Source organism: Orcinus orca, chromosome 21 (assembly GCF_937001465.1).
Source record: "Orcinus orca chromosome 21, mOrcOrc1.1, whole genome shotgun sequence".
Taxonomy (NCBI): Eukaryota; Metazoa; Chordata; class Mammalia; order Artiodactyla; family Delphinidae; genus Orcinus; species Orcinus orca.
The window spans coordinates 1,762,277-1,789,228 of record NC_064579.1 but is presented as its reverse complement, the minus strand read 5'-3'; the positions used below and the strand labels follow the sequence as shown (position 1 = coordinate 1,789,228).

The window sequence follows — 26,952 nt, the reverse complement described above, 5'->3', positions numbered from 1 at the left end:
GCTTTACACTTTATGTATGATATTACAAAGATATTTCTGCAACTTGCATTTCCCTCTCAGCCTTATTTTTGAGATTCATCCGTGTGGACACAGGTAAGTCTAGATCATTTCTACTGCTGTATGCATTACACCACAATTCATCCATTTTCTCCACTGATGGACATTTAGATCATTTACAGGTTCTTGCAGTTTCAAACCACTCTGCCTCAAGCATGACTGGATCTGCCCTTCGTGCGTATGTTAGTTTCCCCGGGCGCAAAGCTAGGAGTGTAACCGCGGGGTCATCGTGCCTGCGAGCCTTTAACTTCATCCGGGACTGGCAACCAGCTCTTCCAAGTGGTAGTAACACACGGTGGCTTTTATGGCTTTTATGTCGCAACTCTCCCTCTGGATAGCAAACGCCTTGGGGGCTGGGACTCAGAACAGTGGACAGAGGACACTAACACCCGTTTGTATGGCGAATGGCTGGACGCAGGGATTCAGCGTAATGTCGCTCAGCGGGTGGTGAGGGACCGCGGAGCGGCGGCTCGGGCCCTGCGGGGCCCTCTCTTCCCGACGCGACGCGTCTCTCCTCAGGACAAAAAAAAAAAAAAAAACCCAAAAAAAAGCAAAACCCTGCGCAGCGGCTCCGGGCGCGGTGAGCTCCCCTCCCCCGGAAGATCCGCCCCCGCCCCGCCCCCGCGGTGGCTCGCGCCCCGCCCCCAGGGCCGAGCGCCGGGCGATGACGGGCTCGCGGCCGTGTGCGGCCGAGCAGCGCGGGTCCCGGGAGCGCGGCGGCGGCGGCGGCGGCAGCGGCGGCGGCGCGGGGGCGGCGGGCGGCATGAGCGGGACGGGGGCCGCGGGCTGGGCGCTGGCCGCGCTGCTGCTGGCCGCGTCCGTGCTGAGCGCCGCGCTGCTGGCCCCCGGCAGCTCCCCGACGCCAGGTGAGTGCGCGCTCCGGCTGGGCCCGCGGGGCGGCGACTGTCCCCTCCCCGGGGCGGCGCGCGGGACAGCTCGGGAGGAGCAGCGCCCGGAACTCGCGTGTCGTTTCCGCCGCGCTGTCGTGGCGGGGCCGGGGCTCGTGCACGGAGGCCGACCCGCGGGAGGACGCAGGAGGGCGGGAGTGGCGCTCCTCGGGCTTCATGGAGTGCCTTTGACCCGGAGACTTGTCGCCCCCTAATGCAAAGCTGATCGGAGCCGGGCCGGCGCCCCGCTCCGTCCGCCGCACGGAGGGGTTGCGGGGGACCCGCCGGAGCCGCGGCCCGAGCGCGCAGCTCCGTGCGCGGCGGGACGGAGAGGCCGGCTTGGCTGTGCTGGGCTCCGGGGTCACCGCGGCCCGGGCCGGGGGCGCAGCGGGAGCGCGCGGGAGGCGGCGGGCGCGGGAGCTGGCGGCCGAGGCGCGGGGTCGGATCTCGAGCTAGCCTCCCCGGCCCGCTGGGCGGTTCCGCTTCCATGGTGACGGGCGGAGCGCCGGGGCTGCGGTCTGCAGGGGCGCTCCGGGCGAGGTCGGCGGCCTGGGAGGGCTCGGGGGGATCGGTGCTCATGTCCGGCAGGGAGGAGAGGAGAGGTGAACCTCGGCTCAGCGAGCGTTTCCCCAGCTTGCCTGGTCTCCGAGCTCTCCAGGGAAGTGGAAAAAAAAAGGCAAATTCCTGGGCCTCCCGCTAGACCCCTTGGACGAGGACCCAGGGCCCTAGAAGATCTCAGTCCCAAGCCCCTCCCCAGGGGATGCTGTGGTCGAAGGTCAGCCCTTGGGATCAGCCAAGGGCAGCAAACCCGATTCGGTCAGTGTTGGAGAAGGTCTCCTTATCACCTGGGTAGCTGGGGGCCACTTGCCTCTGCTCCCTTCATCCCCATCACCTTTGTATCAGAACGCGGGGGTTTTGGTGTTAGCGTGTGTGGTTCAAACTGCCGCTCCTCTTCAATCAAAATGTAGGGAGAAGACAAAATCAATTTTGAAAAAGCATCTTAGCTGATTACGTTTAATACAGTGTCTCCCCCGCCCCCGAGCTCAGTCTCGTCACTCCCTCCCTTTTATAATCGAGCAACGGACCTCAAGGGGTTACATAATCTGCCCTGTCACAACTTGTCAGAGACTGAACCCGTACAACGCTCTATTTTTGTGCTTTAGCATCAGTTAATACTGATAATTATTGTAGGAAAAAGGTAAGTTTCTAAGCAGTGATTCTGTGTAGTGAGGGAGAGCGTACTAGTAGCGTTCTGAAGCCATCCACTCCCGAACCTTCACAGAGCAGTGTTGCCAGGTCAGCCAGACTTTTAGTGCCACCTGGAGGCCAACTTTGGGCGGGACAGATTCCTACTAAGAACTCCACCTTTATATGATTTGTGGACTCAAGTTTACTTGAAAAGAAAAAAAAAAAAATTAAGTAGACTATGTCTTTTCAGATATGCTCAGCAAAGACACTTACGAGCAGGAAGCTAGAACCAGAAATTAAGTATTTGGATATGAAGTAAAAGCCTAATATGCGAGCAGTACAGTTACTTGGGCACTATTGAAACGTGACTTTGTTTGGTTTATTTCCTCACCAAGACATTGTAGACAGGAAGAGGGAATTGTCTGTTGTATGTAATGCTCCTTGAGGCTGCCCTGGTATTTCTTTTTTTTTTTTTAATATTTCTTTGCTTATTTGGTTGCGCAGGGCGAGTTGCGGCAGGCGGACTCCTTAGTTGTGGCATGCAAACTCTTAGTTGCAGCATGCATGTGGGATCTAGTTCCCTGACCAGGGATCGAACCCTGGGCCCCCTGCATTGGGAGCGCGGAGTCTTAACCACTGCACCACGAGGGAAGTCCCTGCCCTGGTATTTGTAAGTTCAGCTGTTGGCAGCTTTTTCTAGAAACTGAGCATCAGTTTCAATTTCGGCGTCATATTGGATGGCTTAGGAATTTCATCCTTTGTGTTTGTGTGTGTGTGTGTGTGAGTGTGTGAGTGATACAGACTACACACTCATTGGGTTTTTAAAAAATTTATTGTATTGAACTATAGCTGATTTATAATGTGTTAATTTCTGCTGTATGGCCAAATGATTCAGTTATACATATATATACATTCTTTTTCATATTCTTTTCCATTGTGCTTTATCACAGGATACTGAATATAGTTCCCTGTGCTCTATAGTAGGACCTTGTTGCTTATCCATTCTATATATAATAGTTTGCATCTGCTAATCCCACAGACTCATTGGTTTTTTTAAAAAATGCTCAAATAATGCAAAAAGGTACAAAGATGTCAGAATCCCCTGGCCTTACACTCACAGTGTCTGTTGCTGCTGTTTTGAGGAGGATAATAAGTGTAGATGAGGGTGTGGAGAAAAGGGAACCCTCCTACACTGTTGGTGGGAATGTAAATTGGTGCAGCCACTATGGAGCACAGTTTGGAGGTTCCTCAAAAAACTAAAAATAGAACTGCCATATGATCCAGCAATTCCACTCCTGGGTATGTAACTGAAGAAAATGAAACATTAATTCAAAAAGATAACGTGCACCCAGTGTTCATAGCAGCATTGTTTACAATAGCCAAGATATGGAAGCAACCTAAGTGTCCATCAACAGATGAATGGATAAAGATGTGGTACATATATACAATGGAATATTACTCAGCCATAAAAATGAATGAATGAAATAATGCCATTTGCAGCAACATGGATATGAGGGTATTATACTAAGTGAAATAAGTCAGAGAAAGGCAAATACTGTGTGTTGTAATTTATATGTGGAATCTAAAAATAAAATGAATGAATATAACAAAACAGAAATAGACTCACAGATATAGAGAACAAACTAGTGGTTACCAGTGGGGAAAGGAAAGGGGGAGGGGCAAGAACGAGGGTAGAGGATTAAGAGATACAAACTGCTATGTATAAAGTAAACTACAAGGATATATTGTATAGCATGAGGGATATGGCCAATATTTTATAGTAACTTTAAATGGAGTATAATCTATAAAAATTTTGAATCACTATGTAGTACACCTGAAACTAATATATTGTAAATCACCTATACCTCAATTTAAAAAATACAAAAAATAAATCATACTGGTTGGGCAGAGATTCTGATTTAATAGGTCTGGGGTGGAGCCAGGGCATTGGTATTTTTTTGTTTTGTTTTTAAATTATGTATTAATTAATTTATTTATGTTATTATTTTATTTATTTATTTATATTTTATTTTCGGCCGCGTTGGGTCTTTGTTGCTGCATGCGGGCTTTCTCTAGTTGCAGCGAGCGGGGGTTACTCTTCATTGCAATGTGTGGGCTTCTCATTGCAGTGCCTTCTCTTGTTGTGGAGCATGGGCTCTAGGCACATGGGCTTCAGTAGCTGTGGCATGTGGGCTCAGTAGTTGTGGCTCCTGGGCTCTAGAGCGCAGGCTCAGCAGTTGTGGCACACGGACTTAGTTGCTCCGCGGCATGTGGTATCTTCCTAGACCAGGGCTCGAACCCATGTCCCCTGCATTGGCAGGCGGATTCTTAACCACTGCACCACCAGGGAAGTCTGGTTTTGTGTTTTTTTTAGCTTGCCAGGTAATTCTGATGTTCAGCTAGCATTAACCCTTCATACAACCTTATATAAAATAATATTGATGACAATTAAGAGCCTTCAAAGTCTGAAATTCACATGGAAAAATTAAGCATGAAACAAGAACCGTATTCCACCCACCACTGAAGACTCATAGAAGTATGAATAAAAACAGTAGTTACTACAGCTCTGAAGGGATGGTGCTGTATAGAACAATTACGGAGGAAAAGGTCAACAGCTAGTGACTATAAATTTGCAAATGGAAGCTCTCAAACCTGAACAAGGGAAATGAAAAAGAGAAATACTTGAAAACATTATGACAAGTATGACAAAGGATTTAATATCACAGGGGCTAAGTGGTTAAATAAACATTCCAACAATTCACAGGAAAGGAAAGTACTGATAGTTAACATTTGGAAAACATGTTCGAACTTGCTAATTGTCAGTTCAGAACTAAAATAATAAGGAAATTATATTTTCTATACATCGGGCTAAAACGCAAGGGAAAAAATTAAACTGGCCCAGCTGCTAGGGAACAGATCTGCTTAGTCTCAGGAGACTGGGAGCATAGAGGTTAGGTGCTGGCCAGACTGGTGAGTCAGTCTGGTGGGTGACCTCTCCAGGCCTCCCATACCTCATCCGGAGGCTGGAGACACCAGCAGCTGTTTCACGAGGCTGTTGGGACCTGGAGCACAGTAAGTGTGTCGTTTTCGGTGTCACCTGGGAGCCGATGAACACCACAGTTGTCTTTATAAACCGGCACAGCTAAATTGGGAGAGGAATTTGGCTAAACATATCAAAAACTATTTAAAAAGCTATTTTTGATTGAAAATTTCACTCCTGGAAGTTCATTCTTAAGGAACTATGTTGAAAGAAGAGCATGTTGATTTTCAGATGTCTATAGCGCCATTTTTATATAGGATATAGCATCATTTCTCATAATTGGAAAAAAGGGGAATGGGGGAAAATTGGAAATAAGGTTAAATGAAAAGAGAAGAAACAACTTTTCAAAATATTTAACCACATGTTCCTGATTCTGACGAAGCCCCTCTTGTCCCCTGCATTGGTTGGATGTGGCCCAGGTCATTATAATCATTTGTCGAACACTTACTTTGTTTGAGGTTCTCTGTCAAGCACTTTGCTTGTGTTATCAATTTTAGCCTCCCCAGCAATCCTCCGAAGCACACACTGTTATGACCCCTAATTTATTGATGAGGATGCTGAGGCAGGGTGGGGTCCAGATTCAAGTTGGCCCAACATGGAGTCCACACACTTAACCCACCATGTTATACTCCTGGTCTCAAACGCTGCTTCTGCTGGCCGCTCGCCATAGGGCGACCAAAGAACAGAAAAAGTGATTGATAAAGCTTTGTTTAGCCTGGAAGGGAAAAAAAGCCTCAGTAGATTATTAAAAGTTATATACTCTGTGTTTTGTCTTCACTGAGAGCTAAATAAGGGTAAATTAGGATGAACGCTAAAAATGAGGGATTTAGGCTGGCTGCAGTGAAGAATTTTCTGAATTAACCAGATGAGGTACTGGGGAGCCCTGAATTAAGCTTTCATATTACAAAATAAAAGAGGCTAGATTATTACCTTTATGGTTGTGTTATTAAATAGTTTCCCTTAACCCTTACACTGTTGGTGGGAATGTAAATTGTTACAACCACTGTGGAGAACAGTATGGAGGTTCCTTAAAAAACTAAAAATAGAGCTACCATATGATCCAGCAATCCCACTCCTGGGCATATATCTGGAAAAAAACATAATTTGAAAAGACACATGCACCCCAGTGTTCATTGCAGCACTATTTACAATAGCCAGGACATGGAAGCAACCTAAATGTCCATCAACAGAGGAATGGATAAAGAAGATGTGGTATATATATACAGTGGAGTATTACTCAGCCATAAAAAAGAATGAAATAATGCCATTTGCATCAACATGGATGCAGCTAGAGATTATCATACTAAGTGAAGTAAGTCAGACAAAGACAAATATCATATGATATCACTTATATGTGGAATCTAAAAATAAATGATACAAATGAACTTATTTACAAAACAGAAATAGACTCACAAACTTTGAAAACAAACTTATGGTTACCAAAGGGGAAATGTGTGTGGGGAGGAATAAATTAGGAGTTTGGGATTAACATATACGCACTACTATATATATGTATATATAATAGATAATTAACAAGGCCCTACTGTGTAGCACAGGGGACTCAGTATTCTGTAATAGGCTACATGGGAAAAGAATCTGAAAAAGAATGGATATATGGGGATTTCCCTGGTGGCGCAGTGGATAAGATTCTGTGCTCCCAATGCAGGGGGCCTGGGTTCGATCCCTGGTCAGGGAACTAGATCCCACATGCATGCCGCAAGTAAGAGTTCACATGCCACAACTAAGGAGCCCACCTGCCGCAACTGAGGAGCCCACGTGCTGCAACTAAGGAGCTGGCGAGCTGCAACTAAGGAGGCCGCCTGCCACAACTAAGACCCGGTGCAACCAAATAAATAAATTAATTAAAAAAATAAAGAATGGATATATGTATATGTATAATGGAATCACTTTGCTCTACATCTGAAACTAACACAACATTGTAAATCAACTAGACTCCAGTATAAAATTAAAAATTAAAGAAAGTTTCCCTTTTTTTCTTTTGCCTAGAAGCTAGATGGTGATTTCTCTTTCATATAATATAACAGATATAAATGGCCTAGTTGATCTGGATGAAACACTTTGCTTTAACTTTAGCCAATAATAGTTCACTGTTTTCCTACCAAATTGGCAGACTGAAAGGTAGAAGATGCATCGTCCTTATGGTACCCTGAGAGCATCTGGTAAAGTGATGAGCTCTAAGCCCAGGGAATATGGAGCAGTGGCTCTTTCTGCCCTTCAGACTTACCCTCTCTCCTTCCCCGCCTCACGTCTGCCATGGAAACCAGGAGATGCAGAACTCCAAACAAAAGTGACATCAGGCAGAGCTTCTCGGACTGTAAAGGGCGTGCAGATCCCCCAGGAACACTGCTGCTCTGCGCGTCCTGACTCCCTAGTCTGGGGTCCTGCAGGTCTTAAAAGCTGCCCATCCCAGCTCAGAGCTGAGTGATGTGGGCCAGGAAAGTTGGAGCTTCGGAATCACGCAGATTGGGTTCATGTCAATGATTTTACTGAAAACCTCTGTGGCCATGGGCAGTTATGTAATTTTTGTGGGCCTTAATTTCTTCATCCGTAGGTTGGAGAAAATACCTAGCTCATGAGGTTGTTATATTATCAAATAGAAGTTGCATGGAAACAACTAAACTTGGTGCCCCTCACACCTTAGTACTTGGTGATTGGAAGATGCGAATGGTGTTGATTGAATCCTTGTTTGTAGTAGAGGCATGTGTGTGGAAGGGAACTGGGTGCGTGTGTGCACGTGCACATCCGTGTGGACACGGCATGAGGGACGAGAGACCCCAGGCGTTTGAGAAGCGCTCCTGAGAAGCCACTTTCCACTCTGATGCACTTTGTCTCTGACACATCTTTCAGGTGCCTAGTTTTTCTTTTTCTTTTTTTTTTTTTTTTTTCTAATTCTTACCAGACTTAGGGAAAAAAAGGCACTTGGAGCTGAAGATGGACCAGGCTTTGCTGCTCATCCATAATGAACTGCCTGGGACAAATCTGACCATCTACTGGAATTTCGATCGCTGTTATCATGTAGGTGCTGCGTGCTTGCTCACAGTTGTGTTTGCTTTGCGGCTGGTTTGATATGGCCCCAGTGCTGTCAGACCTGAAGCCCTTCACATGTTAGCCTCAGCTTTACAGGTGAGGAAACAAACAGGCTAGACAGACTCAGAAGAAATTCCATCACGGAGGATGCCTAGCAATGGGCAAGCATCCCTTTTTTATCTTTTCCCTGCCCATCTTTTTCAAACCAGTTTCTGTGATGAGCAAAATTGATAGACATGTTTTTTTTGTTTTTCGTGTGTTTTTTTAATGTGACAAGCATTCTTTCATTCCACAATAAGAGCATAAACCAGATCCGGGCCACTTGCTCATTTCTGCCACCTCTTATAGCCTGTACCTCAGAGCCATTAATCAAGGGGCCTAGAGTGTGACAGGGCAGCCACACCACTGGTTTCAAGTTGCAGAGGGTGATGCACTAGGATGGGGTCTCAGCAGGGTATTCACACTCCCTTTTGGAGTCCATTCAATTTGATCCTTTGTGAAGCCTGAAGTGATAGACGTGTTTTGGCTCCTCTGCCCACTGCATAACCCTCCTGCTGGACCAGAGAAGGAAGGAGTGAGACACGGCGGGGTGGGGGGGGTGGGGGGGGTGGGGGTTGGGGGGGTGGGGGGGTGGGCATGTAGGGCGGGGCGGTGAGGGCCACGGGACGCTTACGCTGAGGCCCTTCTGATGATAAAGGATTTTATCTGAAGGTGTTGCTCCTATGCTAGACCTTGTTGCTTTTTAAGGACAGGGCTATTCTTCCATGTAAAATGAAATAGTCTTTACTTCCAGATTGAGAGCTTCAATGTACCACCTTCAGAGGAGGAATTTTAATGGTTAGTGACCTGTTTAGTGTAAATAGCTTTTTAAGAAAGAAAACAAATTTTAGAAGTCCCCAGTGTGGGTATCAGCTAGAAGATGATGGAGCAGTACATGACACCTCCTGTAAAGTTAAGTGAAACACAGAACATTGGTAATATTAAAAAGGTAGGTCAAGACCAAGAAAAGGCTTATCACAAGAGGGACCTAAAAGGACCTTAAATTAAGTAGAAAAAAATCAATAACTTCAAAAATATCTGTAATGTATTTAACAAAACATCAATCATGTGTTGTCAAACGAGACTAAACACAAACGGCAGAGATTATACTTTCTGCAATTTCCTACCTCTGCATAACAAAAAAATACTAATAGGAGAGAGAATGCAGACGTAAATATCATAGAAAAATCTTTGACCTGGCCAAAGCAATTCTTATGAAAATTTGTGTCTAAATGTTTCTAACAGTAAAGATAATGTTAATACAAGTTGCAGCTGCTGTTTACTGAGGGCCTGCTCTGTTTTAGATACGTTATATTTCATTTAATCCTCACAGCAATCCAGGAAATACCTGGATTCTGCAGATGGTGATGCTGAGATTAAGAGCAGGAAAGTGACTTTATCCCAGGTCCCCCCGCTGTCACGTGGCAGCGCTGGGGTCCTCACCCCTCAGTCTAGCTTCAGAGTGTGTCCGCTTTCCTTTCTGGATCCTGCTTTATGTTAATCAGGAAGAAAAGGGGAAATGAAAAGCTACTGAGTAAGGATCTCAAGGTCTTGGAAAGCAGTGTCATCATCCAAACAAGAAAAAAGGAAACAATAAAAACAGTAACTATGGAAACTGCAAAATGAGAAAAAAAATGGGAATAAGAATGAGCCAAGAGATGGTTTTCTAAAATAAAAGTCACACATACTCTGTAATGGCCTATATGGGGAAAGAGCCTAAACAAAGAAAAAGAGTGGATATATGTATACGTGTAACTGATTCACTTTGCTGTACACCTGAAACTATAACACAGCATTGTAAATCAACAATGCTCCAATAAAAATTTGAAAAATTAAAAAATAAAAGTCACACAATTGATAAATTATTGATACATTTAAGGGAACAATGGAAATTAATAAAATTAGCAATTATATGTCAACAGAAATTGAAATAATTATGGTCCAATGAACAGTTAAGACTGATCAATTTAAAGTACAAAAATTGATTGATTTCCTTCAAAAAATATAATATGAAGATTGATTCAAGAAATTGAGGATATAAATAGATCAGCAACTGATTAAGAAATCTGGAGAGTTGTAATGAATTTCTCTACCTAAAAATAGGTCATTTTCTCCTGCATTTTCAAATAATAAATAATTCTTAATCTATATAAACTGACCCTAAATATAACAACAATAAAAAAAATGATGTCTTGGTATCTGATGCATTCTGCAGGGTGTTGATCTTAAAATCTAGCCAAGACATGACAGAAAATGCAGGTCAATCTTTCTAATTAATGTGGTGTAAAAATCTTAAATAAATTATCAGTTAGAATAAGTTGGCATATTGAGAGATTTATGATGACTTATATTTTCATCTTGAGGAATCTATAAGAGGTCATATATATGGACAATGATAAAATTTTAATGGGAAAATTATAGGCTAAATGGAGAAATAGCCAATGCACGCTGATGTGACACCTAAACGTAGGAAAAATGGCAATACTTCCCAAATTAGTTTATACATTCAACACAATTGCTTGTGGATACTTTATAGAAGCTGCATAAAAATAATTCCAAAATGTCTATGAAAAAGTAAGTGTGCAAGAGAATCAGAGGATGACCCGAAAGGAGAACGGATGGTACGGAGACTTGCTGTACCGGATAAGAAGTATCGCAGAGCACGGTCGTGAACGTAGCCAAAAAAGATAAATGAAGACCAACGGGCCAAACGAAGTATAAGAAGTAGAATCTAATTTACGTAAGAATTTAACAGCTAAAACCATGGGAAAGGTATTTAGAATTATGGGATACCATCTATCAAATACCCCAAGTGGATTCAAGTAAAAAAAAACAAAACCCACAAATTTAACAAATTCTAAAAAATGCAGAATACATTGTTAAACTCATGAAGCCATAGAAGAAATAACAAACCAGAGTAGTATGACTCTGCAAAACTTTAAAAACAACAACATAATAAGATGAAAGCACTAGAGTGGAGAAGCGTTTGAGAGAGAAGTTTCATGTTGCAGTGTACGAGGACAGATTTCTAAGATTCTGTTTGAGGGAATTGAGTGTCTACCAGATGGTTCACACCATAAGGAACATAAAAGAGCAAAAGAAAATTGAATTATTTAATCTACTTCTAATTTAAAATGTAATCTTAATGCTGTGGTATCATAAACACCTAGTACCTGAACAAAAGGAAGAATGATATGAAGTCCTGGTAAGGCTGATGAGAAATAAATCTATTGTAATTTTTCTTATGTGAGTGCTATTTGGCCACGTGTAACAAGAACCATTAAAATGATTATTTTTTTAATCCAGTAATCTCAGTTTTGGAAATTTGTCTTAGGGAGAGAATTTAAAGGAATAAGAACATCATGTGTAGATCTTTTAAAACAATATAATTTATATAAATTATAAATATAAGTAGATTTATATTATTATATATCATATAATTAAATTATATATCTTCCAAAACAATATAATTTATATAAGTTATATACAAAAAGATAAAACGAGCTTTGAAAGCACCCTAAGTATTCATAACGATAGTATTTGATGGAATATAATGCAACCATTAAAAATTATAAATATGCAGATTAGGTAGAATCATGGAAGTTTATTTGTTAAATAATATTAAGTAAAACCATAGAATGCAAGATTAAAGGGATGCTGTATTTGTTAATTATGTGAAGAATGTACCTATGAACAAAGATTATGTAGTTCCATAGCAACACCTAGTTATGTAGGCAAATTTTACCTAAATTATTGAAGTGTAAAAGTTTTCTATAAGCATGAAGGAGAAGTTATCTCAGGTCTTCAGTTGGATACCCAGCAACCACAGACTGTCAAACCCCTAACACCTGGCCTGTGCTTGGATCGTGTAGTGCCTGCTCCAAGTCCTGGTTGACGTCTCCCAGAGCAGGAAACCCGGGGAGCCCAGCATTGAGGCTGTGGCTGTGAGCACCCAGCACGGATCCATCCTGCAGCTTAATGACACTGCGGAGGAGAAGCAAGTTTGTAGGTTCGTACCTGCTATGATGTGACCTACTGACACCTGTACTTTCTCTCTATTATTTTTTTCCTGTTTGGTTTTTAGCTTCTTCTCTCAAAATATCTTTCTGTGTCTTCCCTGATCTGCACCCAGGAATGCCTGTCACTCTGCCTGGGTGACATTACCAACATCCAACTGCTTATGTCCTAACCTAATGATGTTTCTTCATTTTCCCTAATCTTTGTAGGCTGGAATACAAATTTGGGGAATTTGGAAACTATTCTCTCTTGGTAAAGCACACCCACGATGGAGTCAATGAAATTGCGTGTGACCTGGTCGTTAATGAGAAGCCAGTTGACAGTAACCTTCGTACGTACATGCTCTTGATTGATTTTTATTTTTTAAAAATATTTATTTGGCTGCTCCAGGTCTTAGTTGTAGCACGCAGGCTCCTTAGTTGCAGCATGCATGTGGGATCTAGTTCTCTGACCAGGGATCAAACCTGGGCCCCGTGCACTGGGAGCACAGAGTCTCAACCACTGGGCCACCAGGGAAGTCCCTCTTGGTAAATTTGCATTTTCAACGGTTTTACTTTTTGAGTACTGTTTGCGACATTTCGGGCAATTTAAATCCTGGATTATAGGTTGTCTGTCTCAGTTATGGCATATTTATAATATATTTATTGTGTCATTGGTGTAGACTAAGAAAATTATGTGACATACAAAAAATTATTTGATGTATCAACATATTCTCATAGTTGTTATTTACTGTATTATGAACTATAAATAAGCCAAAAAAATTAATGCAGTGGAAAGAAACTAGAAATAAGACAGTTGACTGTCAGGTGTCTTTCTTTGTTTTAGGATTTAGGCTACAGTGTTTCCTGTATGTGTCTCTGACTGTCCAGAGGTCCCCTTGGGTTCAGGAGGGATCGTTTGTTCTCTAATAACTCCACTGGAGAAAATCTGTCCCTCCAAGCCCCCAGTAGATAGTATCAGGAATCCCTGGGGCTGTTCCAACAATAAGTACTGTCCACAGTGACGCTGTTGAAGACTGTCAGAAGAACACTGGTAAGAGCCAATGTAAAAGAGTCAACACGGGATGATTTAATCATTAAAAGAATAATGAATGTATTGACAGAAACACGTTGCACATACAAAAACCAGTGAGTTCACTAGGAAGCTAAAAAGCACAAGGCCCCCAACAAAAACAATATTTTGGTTGCCTTTGAGGGTAACAAGGACACCTGGTGTTAACTGATGATCCTGGTGAAGGCAGGATCATCTCTCCTGCCTTTCCTGTTTTGACTATATCTTAGGGTAACGAAATAGTCCTAGGTGATGAGGGTAAATTCTTTAGAGAAGGAATCCAGCTAATAATGTGGCAGAATATTTTGCAATGCCCATTGAAGTTACTGATTTAGGCAAAAGCCATGAGTGGATGGAACCATCCAATGAAAGGGGAACTTTACACGGGAGGGGACAGGCCTTCACCAGCTGAATGCGGGCATCGGGCACAAGGTCTGAAGCAGGAGGTGCTCCTGATGGGACGTGGTGGGAAAGACACAGCACCTGCGACGCGTTCCTGCCGGAGAAGTGGGACTTCTCGGCCAAGGCTTTACAGCTAACTTCCCATTTATAGAACACACAGAGGATAGAAGAACAAGTTCAGTGACACCAGACGAGGGGTCCTGGCAGATCTAGACCGCGAATGAGATGCCCTGATAGGAGACAGCCAGCCTCGTGTAAATCAAGTCAGTGGCTGTGGACCAATGCATGGAGCTTAAGGCACGTTAACAATGCAGGCGAGATGCGAGCCTTGCTTGGATCCTGATTTGAACACATGGACTACAACACACATTTTCGAGGCAACTAGAAAAATTTGAATATGGACTCAGTGTTAGCCAGGGAATTATTAATTTTGTATGACGTTGTGCTTATACAGCAAAAGGTCCATTCTTAAGAAACTTTTAATTTTGAAATAGTTTTAGACTCACAGAAACGTTGCAAAACAGGGTTTCCATATACCCTTCACTCAGCTTCCCCTAAGCCCCTAAACTATATAATCACAGTACAGTGATTCCATGTACAGTGATTGAAACCAGGAATGTCATGCACACAGCGCTATTAACTGAGCTGCGGAGTTCTCAGATTTCTCCAGTTGTCCTACTTGTGTCCGTTTTGTGTCCAGGGTCCCACAGAGCATTTAGTGATCAGGTCTCCCAGGCCTCCTCTAATCTAACCTCATGGCCTCTAATCAGCCTTTCTTGGTCTTTCACGACCTTGACACTTTTGAAGAGGACTGGCCAGTTATTTTGTTACTTTGGTTTGCTTGCTGCCTTCTTGTGACCCAGAAGAGGCCATGTGTCTTCGGTAGCGTCCTACAGAAGAGATACAGTGTCCTCCTCAGGGGGTCACGTAAGAATTGCATGACGTACATAGAGATACATCCTGAAGATGTGGGAATGAAATAGATTGATGTCTGGGATTTGCTTAAAACACTTAAGGTGGAAAAAAAAAAAGGGTGCCACTCTTGAAGCAAGAGTGGCAGTGTTTGATATTCTAGAATCTAGGTGACAGCTATATGTGGGTTTATTGTACAGTTCTCTGTACTTTTGTGTATGTTTGATATTTTTCATGATGAAAATTAGCGCTTCCCTCATGAAGAGTATTCTCAATTGTTAATAAGAAATTTCACATAAGGATATAGGCTTTTCCTTCATATGTTTCCATTTTTATTTGTTTGCCTTTTTCTTTTTTTTTTTTTTGCGGTATGCGGGCCTCTCACTGTTGCGGCCTCTCCCGTTGCGGAGCACAGGCTCTGGACGTGTAGGCTCAGCGGCCATGGCTCACGGGCCCAGCCACTCCGCGACATGTGGGATCTTCCCGGCCCCGGGCACGAACCCGTGTCCCCTGCATCGGCAGGCGGACTCTTAACCACTGTGCCACCAGAGAAGCCCCCTTTTTCTTTTTTTAATTTTAAAATTTGTTTTACTGAAGTATAGTTGATTTACAATGTTGTGTTAATTTCTACTATACAGCAAAGTGATTCAGTTATACGTATATATACATTCTTTTTCATATTGTTTGCATTTTTCATTTACTGATTCACTGTGATGACACGACAGCTTTTGGTGATGATACGTTTCTTTATTTTTGCAGCCGTGAGTATCGCATTCCTTGTCGGCCTGGTGCTCATCATTGTGGTGTCCTTTCTAAGGTTCGCGCTGAGGTAAGCAGGCGTTGGGGGGGGCACACTGGGGAAAATAGAATACAGAATAACTGTATTCAGAAAGGGTACTTTGACCGTTATTCCTGGATTAAATGAAAACTTACTGTGTCCACCGTGCCCAGTGTAGTCCTAGGCATTAGGGATTCAGTGTCAAATAAGAGATGGTCCCTGACTTCAGGGAAATAATAACCTAGTGCGAATGGCTCTCTGCCTTCAATTCTCCCACGTGGCTGAAGATGTAGAAGAAAATACTTGAGCAATCATTATTTCCTGACAGACTCTCACATCCTGCCACATAGCGCATGGAAGAGGCCTGTGATGGGCTTGGGAGGTGCTGCCACACTGACTGTCTTCCTCCTCTTGGCTCTGAACCCAGAGGCCACGCCTCTGGTCCAGCTTCCCAGCTCCTGCGGTGGGGACCTCCGACCTCAGGGTGGACTCTCCCTTGGTTAGGGTCGGCCAGCTTGGAGAGGGGATTCCTTCTCCTGCCTGGTAAACAACGATTCTGGTGAGTGGATTTGCGGACTGCAGAAGGAAAAGAAAGTAAAATAGACCCAGGCCTGGCACGTCACCTTGCCAAGGGGAGGGCTTTCCTCTTAAAAGGAATAAGATTGAATTTTCACATGCTCAGCTGGTTACGGTCTCAGGAAAGACCATGAGATTTTATTGGTGAGCCGGATCCAAATTGGAAGAAAAAACCTGCTAGCTTGGGGAAATCCTGCACCTTTGGGGAGTTTACCACTCTGACCCTTTAGGGATGGAGTGCAATGCGTAAAGAGGAGTTGCATTACTTTGGTGATAAGATGTAAGTGGTCTTCCAGTTTATTAGAGTGTTTTCATTTGGTGCTTTGGATGTGAATGTATCTATTACATGATGTTTAAAGTGGTAGATAGCTGATATCAGACTCTTTCAAAGAGAAGAATCCCACCTTGCCCCACTGTGGAACTGAAACTCCTTCTACATGTGATTCTCCCTTTGCAGCCTGTGGGCACAAAGCTCTTGTGGGGAAAGCAAGAGTGCCTTGTACCTTTCCCCATCACTTTCCAGTGTGCCCATGGAAGCCCAGGGAAGTTCAGATTTGTCTGAACCAGAAAAGAATCTGAAAAAGTAATAAGAATACAGCGTCTTTCTCCTTTTCACTTGGGGAACAAGCATGTACAAGAAAATAAGTGCTTTTTTGAATTTTAATTTTTAAATATCTTCTTTTACCTTTCCTTAGATGGTTCTGTTTTCAAGTTTTTCATGTGATGGTGATGTTATTAGTGCTGGATAAACTAGAAATGGGAGTTGAGTTATAAGGGAAAAAAGAAATTAAACATATAAGCAATGGGTATATGGAACATGTTTGGATATTGACTTGAGCAATTAAACTGTAAAAAAGACAGGAAAATTGAACTTGCTATTTGACAATATTGAGGAATTGTTGATAATATTCTTAATGAGGTAATAGAATTGCAGTATGTTTAAAAATAAAGAGTCCTTATCGTTTTCTTTTTTTAACATCTTTATTGGAGTATAATTGCTTTACAGTGGTATGTTAGTTTCTGCTTTATAACTAAGTGAATCAGCTATACATATACATATATCCCCATATCTCCTCCGTCTTATGTCTCCCTCCAACCCTCCCAATCCCACCCCTCTAGGTGGTCACAAAGCACGAGGTGATCTCCCTGTGCTATGCTGCTGCTTCCCACTAGCTATCTATTTTATATTTGGTAGTGTATATATGTCCATACCACTCTCTCACTTTGTCCCAGCTTACCCTTTCCCCCTCCCCGTGTCCTCAAGTCCATTCTCTACATCTGCGTCTTTATTCCTGTCCTGCCCCTAGGTTCTTCAGAACCTTTTTTTTTAGATTCCGTATATATGTGTTAGCATACGGTATTTGTTTTTCTCTTTCTGACTTACTTCACTCTGTATGACAGACTCTAGGTCCATCCACCTCACTACAAATAACTCAAATTCGTTTATTTTTATGGCTGAGTAATATTACATTTTATATATGTGCCACATCTTCTTTATCCATTCATCTGTCGATGGACACTTAGGTTGCTTCCATGTCCTGGCTATTGTAAATAGAGCTGCAATGAACATTGTGGTACATGCCTTTTTTTGAATTATGGTGTTCTCAGGGACAGGAACAGGAATCCCAGGAGTGGGATTGCTGGGTCATATGGTAATTCTGTTTTTAGTTTTTTAAGGAACCTCCATACTGTTCTCCATAGTGGCTGTATCAATTTACATACCCACCAACAGTGCAAGAGGGTTCCCTTTTCTCCACACCCTCTCCAGCATTTATTCTTTGTAGATTTTTTGATGATGGCCATTCTGACTGGTGTGAAGTGATACCTCATTGTAGTTTTGATTTGCATTTCTCTAATGGTTAGTGATGTTGAGCATCCTTTCATGTGTTTGTTGGCAGTCTGTATATCTTCTTTGGAGAAATGTCTATTTAGGTCTTCTGCCCATTTTTGGATTGGGTTGTTTGTTTTTTTGATATTGAGCTGCATGAGCTGCTTGTAAATTGTGGAGATTAATCCTTTGTCAGTTGCTTCGTTTGCAAATATTTTCTCCCATTCTGAGGGTTGTCTTTTCATCTTGATTATAGTTTCCTTTGCTGTGCAAAAGCTTTTAAGTTTCATTAGGTCCCATTTGTTTACTTTTGTTTTTATTTCCATTTCTCTAGGAGGTGGGTCAGAAAGGATCTTGCTGTGATTTATGTCATAGAGTGTTCTTCCTATGTTTTCCTCGAAGAGTTTTATAGTGTCTGGTCTTACATTTAGGTCTTTAGTCCATTTTGAGTTTATTTTTGTGTATGGTGTTAGGGAGTGTTCTAATTTCATTCTTTTACATGTAGCTGTGCAGTTTTCCCAGCACCACTTATTGAAGAGGCCGTCTTTTCTCCATTTTACACCCTTGCTGCCTTTATCAAAGATAAGGTGACCGTATGTACATGGGTTTATCTCTGGGCTTTCTGTCCTGTTCCACTGATCTATATTTCAGTTTTTGTGCCAGTACCACACTGTCTTGATTACCATAGCTTTGTAGTATAGCCTGAAGTCAGGGAGCCTGATTACTCCAGCTCCATTTTTCTTTCTCAAGATTGCTTTGGTTATTCAGGGTCTTTTGTGTTTCCATACAAATTGTGCAACTTTTTCTTCTAGTTCTCTGAAAAATGCAATTGGTAGTTTGATAGAGATTGCATTGAATCTGTAGATTGCTTTGGGTAGTATAGTCATTTTCACAATGTTGATTCTTCCAATCCAAGAACATGGTATATCTCTCCCTCCGTTTGTATCATCTTTAATTTCTTTCATCAGTGTCTTATAGTTTTCTGCATACAGGTTTTTTATCTTCTTAGGTAGGTTTATTCCTAGGTATTTTATTCTTTTCCTTGCAGTGGTAAATAGGAGTGTTTCCTTAATTTCTCTTTCAGATATTTCATCATTAGCATATAAGAATGCAAGTGATTTCTGTACATTAATTTTGTATCCATTGAGTAGCTCTAGTAGTTTTCTGGTGGCATCTTTAGGATTCTCTCTGTATAGTATCATGACATCTGCAAACAGTGACAGTTTTACTTTTTCTTTTCCGATTTGGATTCCTTTTATTTCTTTTTCTTCTCTGATTGCTGTGGCTAAAACTTCCAAAACTATGTTGAATAATAGTGGTGAGAGTGGGCAACCTTGTCTTGTTTCTGATCTTAGAGGAAATGGTTTCAGTTTTTCCCCATTGAGAACAATGTTGGCTGTGGGTTTGTCATATATGGCCTTTATTATGTTGATGTAGGTTCCCTCTGTGCCTACATCCTGGAGAGTTTTTATCATAAATGGGTGTTGAATTTTGTCAAAAGCTTTTTCTATGTTTATTGATATTATCATATGGTTTTTATTCTTCATTTTGTTAATATGGTGTGTCACATTGATTTGCGTATATTGAAGAATCCTTGCATTCCTGGGGTAAACCTCACTTGATCATGGTGTATGATCTTTTTTTTTTTTTCAGTTTCCTGTATAAGATTTCTGGGAGTTACTTTTATATATATTTTGGAATTTTGTATACTGACATTTATAAATGAGAATTTAACTGAGACTATAACTGGAAATTTAAATTTTAAAAAATGTATCCAAACAATTTTTAAAGTTTTGTTTTTGAATTTTATTTTATTTTTTTATACAGCAGGTCCTTATTAGTCATCCATTTTATACACATCAGTGTATACATGTCCATCCCGATCTCCCAATTCATCCCACTGCCACCCCCACCTTCCACTACTTTTCCTCCTTGGTGTCTATACGTTTGTTCTCTACATCCGTGTCTCAATTTCTGCCCTGCACAACGGTTCATCTGTACCATTTTTCTAGGTTCCACATATATGCGTTAATATATGATATTTGTTTTTCTCTTTCCGACTTACTTCACTCTGTATGACAGTCTCTAGATTCATCCACGTCTCTACAAATGACCCAATTTCATTCCTTTTTATGGCTGAGTAATACTCCATTGTCTATATGTACCACATCTTCTTTATGCATTTGTTTGTTGATGGGCATTTAGGTTGCTTCCATGACCTGGCTATTGTAAATAGTGCTGCAAAGAACATTGGGGTGCATGTGCCTTTTTGAATTATGCTTTTCTCTGGGTATATGCCCAGTAGTGGGGTTGCTGGGTCATATGGTAATTCTATTTTTAGTTTTTTAAGGAACCTCCACACTGTTCTGCATAGTGGCTGTATCAATTTACATTCCCACCAACAGTGCAAGAGAGTTCCCTTTTATCCACCCCTCTCCAGCATTTGTTGTCTGTAGATTTTCTGATGATGCCCATTCTAACTGGTGTGAGGTGATACCTCACTGTAGTTTTGATCTGCATTTCTCTAATAATTAGTGATGTTGAGCAGCTTTTCATGTGCTTCTTGACCATCTGTATGTCCTCTTTGGAGAAATGTCTATTTAGGTCTTCTGCCCATTTTTCGATTGGGTGGTTTGTTTTTTTGATATTGAGCTGCATGAGCTGTTTACATATTTTGGAGATTAATCCTTTTTCTGTTGATTCGTTTGCATATATCTTCTCCCATTCTGAGGGTTGTCTTTTCATCTTGTTTGTAGTTTCCTTTGCTGTGCAAAAGCTTTTAAGTTTCATTAGGTCCCATTTGTTTATTTTTGTTTTTATTTCCATTACTCTAGGAGGTGGTTAAAAAAGATCTTGCATGTATCTTTTTCCATCCTTTCACTTTCAGTCTGAATGTGTCCCTAGGTCTGAAGTGGATCTTTTGTAGACAGCATATATATGGGTCTTGTTTTTGTGTCCATTCAGCAAGCCCGTGTCTTTTGGTTGTAGCATTTAATCTATTCACGTTTAAGGTAATTATCGATATGTATGTTCCTATTACCATTGTCTTAATTGTTTGGGGTTTTTTTGTAGGTCCTTTTCTTCTCTTGTGTTTCCCACTTAGAGAAGTTCCTTTAGCATTTGTTGTAGAGCTGGTTTGGTGGTGCTGAATTCAGTTAACTTTTGCTTGTCTGTAAAGCTTTTGATTTCTCCATGGAATCTGAATGAGATCCTTGCCGGGTAGAGTAATCTTGGTTGTAGGTTCTTCCCTTTCATCACTTTATATCATGCCACTCCCTTCTGGCTTGTAGAGTTTCTGCTGAGAAATCAGCTGTTAACATTATGGGAGTTCCCTTGTATGTTATTTGTCATTTTTCCCTTGCTGCTTTTAATAATTTTTCTTTGTCTTTCATTTTTGCCAATTTAATTACTATGTGTCTCAGCGTGTTTCTCCTTGGGTTTATCCTGCCTGGGACTCTCTGCACTTCTTGGACTTGGGTGGCTATTTCCTTTCTCATGTTAGGGAAGTTTTTGATTATAATCTCTTCAAATATTTTCTCTGGTCCTTTCTCTCTCTCTTCTCCTTCTGGGACCCCTATAATGTGAATGTTGTTGTGTTTAATGTTGTCCCAGAGGTCTCTTAGGCTGTCTTCATTTCTCTTCCTTCTTTTTTCTTTATTCTGTTCCACAGCAGTGAATTCCACCATTCTGTCTTCCAGGTCACTTATCCGTTCTTCTGCCTCAGTTATCCTGCTATTGATTCCTTCAAGTGTAGTTTTCATTTCAGTTATTGTATTGTTCATCTCTGTTTGTTTGTTCTTTAATTCTTCTAGGTCTTTGTTAAATATTGCTTGCATCTTCTTGATCTTTGCCTCCATTGTTTTTCTGAGGTCCTGGATCATCTTCACTATCATTATTCTGAATTCTTTTTCTGGAAGGTTGCCTATCTCCACTTCATTTAGTTGTTTTTCTGGGATTGTATCTTGTTCCTTCATCTGGTACATAGCCCTCTGCCTTTTCATCTTGTCTATCTTTCTGTGAATGTGGTTTTTGTTCCACAGGCTCCTGGATTGTAGTTCTTCTTGCTTCTGCTCTGTATGATCTTTTTTATGTGCTGTTGGATTCTGTTTGCTAGTATTTTGTTGAGGATTTTTGCATCTATGTTCATCAGTGATATTGGCCTGCAGTTTTCTTTTTTTGTGATATCTTTGTCTGGTTTTGGTATCAGGGTGATGGTGGCCTCGTAGAATGAGTTTGGGAGTGTTCCTCCCTCTGCTATATTTTGGAAGAGTTTGAGAAGGATAGGTGTTAGCTCTGCTCTAAATGTTTGATAGAATTTGCCTGTGAAGCCATCTGGTCCTGGGCTTTTGTTTGTTGGAAGAGTTTTAATCACAGTTTCAATTTCAGTGCTTGTGATTTATCTGTTCATATTTTCTATTTCTTCCTGGTTCAGCCTCGGAAGGTCTTGCTTTTTAAGAATTTGTCCATTTCCTCCAGGTTGTCCATTTCACTGGCATATAGTTGCTTGTAGTATTCTCTCATGAGCCATTGTATTTCTACAGTGTTAGTTCTTTTTCATGTCTAATTCTGTTGATTTGAGTCTTCTCTTTTTTTTTCTTGATGAGTCTGGCTAATGGTTTATCAATTTTGTTTATCTTCTCAAAGAACTAGCTTTAGTTTTATTGATCTTTGCTGTTGTTTCCTTCATTTCTTTTTCACTTATTTCTGATCTGATTTTTATGATTTCTTTCCTTCTGCTAACTTTGGGGTCTTCTTTTTTTTGTTCTTCTTTCTCTAATTGCTTTAGGTGTAAGGTTAGGTTGTTTATTTGAGATTTTTCTTGTTTCTTCAGGTAGGATTGTATTGCTCTAAAATTCCCTCTTAGAACTGCTTTTGCTGCATCCCATCGGTTTTGTATTGTCGTGTTTTCATTGTCATTTGTTTCTAGATATTTTTTTATTTCCTCTTTGATTTCTTCAGTGATCTCTTGGTTATTTAGTAGCATATTGTTTACTCTCCATGTGTTTGTATTTTTTAGTTTTTTTTCCTGTAATTGACATCTAGTTTCATAGTGTTTTGGTCAGAAAAGATACTTGATACTATTTCAGTTTTCTTAAATTTACCAAGGCTTGATTTCTGACCCAAGATATGGTCTATCCTGGAGAATGTTCCATGAGCACTTGAGAAGAAAGTGTACTCTGTTGTTTGGGGATGGAATGTCCTATAAATATCAATTAAGTCCATCTTGTTTAATGTGTCATTTAAATCTTGTGTTTCCTTATTTATTTTCATTTTGGGTGATCTGTCCATTGGTGAAAGTGGGGTGTTAAAGTCCCCCAGTATGATTGTGTTACTGTCGATTTCCCCTTTTATGGCTGTTGGCATTTGCCTTATGTATTGAGGTGCTCCTCTGTTGGGTGCATAAATATTTACAATTGTTATATCTTCTTCTTGGATTGATCCCTTGATCATTATGTAGTGTCCTCCTTTGTCTCTTGTCATAGTCTTTATTTTAAAGTCTGTTTTGTCTTATATGAGAATTGCTACTCCAGCTTTCTTTTGATTTCTTTTTTCATGGATTATCTTTTTCCATCCCCTCACTTTCAGTCTGTTTGTGCCCCTAGGTCTGAAGGGGTTCTCTTGCAGACAACATATATACAGGTCTTGTTTTTGTATCCATTCAGCCAGTCTATGTCTTTTGGTTTGAGCATTTAATCCATTTACATTCAAGGTAATTATCGATATGTATGTTCCTATTACCGTTTTCTTAATTGTTTTGGGTTTGTTTTGGTAGGTCTTTTCTGTCTCTGTGTTTCCTGCCTAGAGAAGTTCCTTTATCATTTGTTGTAAAGCTGGTTTGGTGGTGCTGACTTCTCTTAGCTTTTGCTTGTCTGTAAAGGTTTTAATTTCTCCGTTGAATCTGAATGAGATCCTTGCAGGGTAGAGTAATCTTGGTTGTAGGTTTTTCCCTTTCATCACTTTGAATATGTGCTTCCACTCCCTTCTGGTTTGCGGAGTTTCTGCTGAAGAATCAGCTATTAACCTTATGGGGATTCCCTGTATGTTATTTGTTGCTTTTCCCTTGCTGCTTTTAATATTTTTTCTTTGTATGTAATTTTTGATAGTTTGATTAATATGTGTCTTGGTGTGTTTTTCTTTTGGTTTATCCTGTATGGGACTCTGCGCTTCCTGGACTTGATTGACTATTTCCTTTCCCATGTTAGGGAAGCCTTCGACTATAATCTCTTCAAATATTTTCTCAGACCCTTTTTTTTTATCTTCTTCTTCTGGCACCCTCATAATTCGAATGTTGCTCCGTTTAGTGTTGTCCCAGAGGTCTCTGAGACTCTCCTCAATTCTTTTCATTCTTTTTTCTTTATTCTGCTCCCTGGCAGTTATTTCCACCATTTTATCTTCCGGCTCAGTTATCCGTTCTTCTGTCTCAGTTATTGATTCCTTCTAAAGTATTTTTAGTTTCAGTAATTTTGTTGTTAATCATTGTTTGTTTGCTCTTTAGTTCTTCTAGATCCTTGTTAAATGTTTCTTTTGTTTTCCCCATTCTGTTTCTGAGATTTTGGATCATCTTTACTGTCATTACTCTGAATTCTTTTTCAGATAGGTTGCCTATTTTGTCTTCATTTATTTCATCTTTTAGGTTTTTACCTTTCTCCTTCATCTGTAACATTTTTTTTGTCGTTTCTTTGTTTTTTTTTTTGATAGGTGGCACTGTAATCCTATCTTACTGGTTGTTTGGCCTGAGGTTTCCAGCACTGGCGTTTGCAAGCAGTTGGTTAGAGCCAGGTCTAGGTTCCCCGGGGTCTGAGGTTCTCTGTTAGTCCATTGGTTTGGACTCGGAGCTCCCACCGCAGGAGCTCGGGCCCGACCTCTGGCCTGGGAACCAGGATCCTGCAAGCCAGTCACTGGGTGTTCCTACCATCGCCTTAGGCATCCGTGGTCCCCCACCAGTCCCTGGTAGGTGCCCTAGTTGTGCAGAGACACGAATTCCGTGTCCTCCTAGTCCGCTATCTTGACTCCGCCCCCTGAGTCCTTATATTTTAGCAGTACATACTGAAGTATTTATAGATGAAATGATATGATGTCTCTGATTTTCTTTCTTTTTTTTTTTTAAAATATATTCTTTTTAAAAATTAATTAATTTGGTTGCACTGGGTTTTAGTTGAGGCAGGTGGGCTCCTTAGTTGTGACACACAGGCTCCTTATTTGCAGCTCGTGGGCTCCTTAGTTGTGGCAGGCAGGCTCCTTAGTTGCAGCATGTGAACTCTTAGTTGCGGCATGCATGTGGGATCTAGTTCCCTGACCAGGAATCCAACCCAGGCCTCCTGCTTGGGAGCATGGAGTCTTATCCACTGCACCACCAGGGAAGTCCCCTATGATTTTCTTTAAAATGACCAAGCCAAGTCAGGGAAAAGGGGCAGTGGGTGGGAGTATAGATGAAGTAAGATTCGAGATGAAGATGAAGACCATGCTTCGTAGATACTTGTTGAAGGTAGGTAATGGGTCCATAGCGGTTCATTATACTGGTTTGTCTACTTATATGTATGTATATGTTTGAAACTTTCCATGACCATAAAAAAAAAAAGGAAAGAGGAGGAAAAATCCTATGCATTGAATATTTCAAATGTTCAAATGTGCAAATTTTATGCAAAACCTGTATGAGTATGAAGTTTATTACACTTTTCAGTATCAAGAGAGCTGGAAGCACAGTACATATAAGGGCGTGTAATATTAGAAATGTTGTATATAATTTCTATAAGAAAGCCCTCAGTGATTTACAGACAAAGATTTGCCTTCTCTTGATTTTTTAATCAAAGAATTATACTCACTAAAAGGGCAAATTTAATCATTCTTATATACCAAATTAAAAATGCTAAGTATTCATTATTATTTGAAAAATAACAAATTGGCCTGTTAGCTCTGAGTTTGCTACAGTTGTTGGGTTGAGAAAGGATTCTGTGTGGACTTTAATAATCGGATGTGGGGACATAAAGTGGAAAGTTCATGTCTTTATGGGTACAAACAAACTAAATAAAAGTGAAACTGTCCCAGAAAATTTCAGGAATTGTAAATAACAAAAGATATTACCCCATCAAGTCACTAAGCAATCTTTAGTGTATTGGAAATCAGGATTCGTTTCCACTCCAAAGTTTAAAAAAAAAAAAAGGGGGAAGTAAACTAAATCAGAATGTAAACATTGTGTGAAAGAGCTAAATATACTTTTTGAAACATTTTTTCCAAGTAAGAACTCTCGTTTCAAAGAAAAACCAGTTAAGTTATTTATCTTTCGTTAATCATGTAAATCAACTTAATATCCTCTGGATATCTTGTTGCACTAAAGCACCATCTAGGAGAAAGAACCCCGTACATTAACTGTGAGTCACTCCAAGGTCACTGTCAAACTTTCTCAGTTTGCATCTGTGCATTTTTTTTTTTTTGGCCGTGCCACACGGCATGTAGGATCTTAGTTCCCCGACCAGGGATCGAACCCATGCCCCCTGCAGTGGAAGCATGAAATCCCAACCACTGGATGGCCAGGGAAGTCCCACATCTGTGCATTTTTATTTAGTTGTAATTGAGTCTGAATACTATGATTTGCTTTTTGTATTTAATAGTTTGTATTTATATTTCTTTGTACAGGCATTCTTTTTTTTTCCAGGGTGGACAAAATTTTTTTTTCTTTTGTCTCTCTTTTTTTAAAATTTGTCTTATTGAAGTATAGTTGATTTACAATGCTGTGTTAATTTCTACTGTACAGCAAAGTGATTCAGTTATACATGTATATACATTCTTTTTTTTAAATATTCTTTTCCATTATGGTTCATAATAGGATATGAATACAGTTCCCTGTACTGTATAGTAGGACCTTGCTGTTTATCCATTCTCTATATAATAGTTTGCATCTGCTAATCCCAACCTCCCATTCCATCCCTCTCCCACTCCCCTCCCTCTTGGCAACCACAAGTCTGTTCTCTATGTCTGTGAGTCTGTTTCTGTTTCGATATAAGTGATATCATATGGTATTTGTCTTTCTCTGACTTCACTTAGTATGATGGTTTCTGGGTCCATCCCGTTGCTGCACTGTTCCTGCTGTTTTAATAGCCATAGCTCATCCTCTCACAGATGCAGACACTGA

At 40.9% G+C, this 26,952-nt stretch overlaps 1 protein-coding gene across 5 annotated transcripts in view; it reads left to right on the top strand.

Annotated features, from left to right (window-relative positions):
- The first annotated feature begins 713 nt into the window (after positions 1 to 713).
- Positions 714 to 26,952, top strand: part of HGSNAT (heparan-alpha-glucosaminide N-acetyltransferase) — a 50,090-nt gene continuing 23,851 nt past the window's right edge. Inside the window, exons 1-5 of one of the 5 annotated variants that reach the window (XM_049704192.1) lie at positions 714 to 923; positions 8,093 to 8,208; positions 12,132 to 12,268; positions 12,486 to 12,607; positions 15,400 to 15,469. In XM_049704192.1, the coding sequence (XP_049560149.1) occupies positions 722 to 923; positions 8,093 to 8,208; positions 12,132 to 12,268; positions 12,486 to 12,607; positions 15,400 to 15,469 (647 nt within the window). In that variant the 5' untranslated portion in view covers positions 714 to 721. Of the gene's footprint in view, positions 924 to 964; positions 2,803 to 8,092; positions 8,209 to 12,131; positions 12,269 to 12,485; positions 12,608 to 15,399; positions 15,470 to 15,746; positions 15,978 to 24,615; positions 24,774 to 24,827; positions 25,309 to 26,952 lie in introns of those variants that run through there. The other 4 variants (XM_033415425.2, XM_033415427.2, XM_033415430.2 and 1 more) reach the window with 4 other exon arrangements.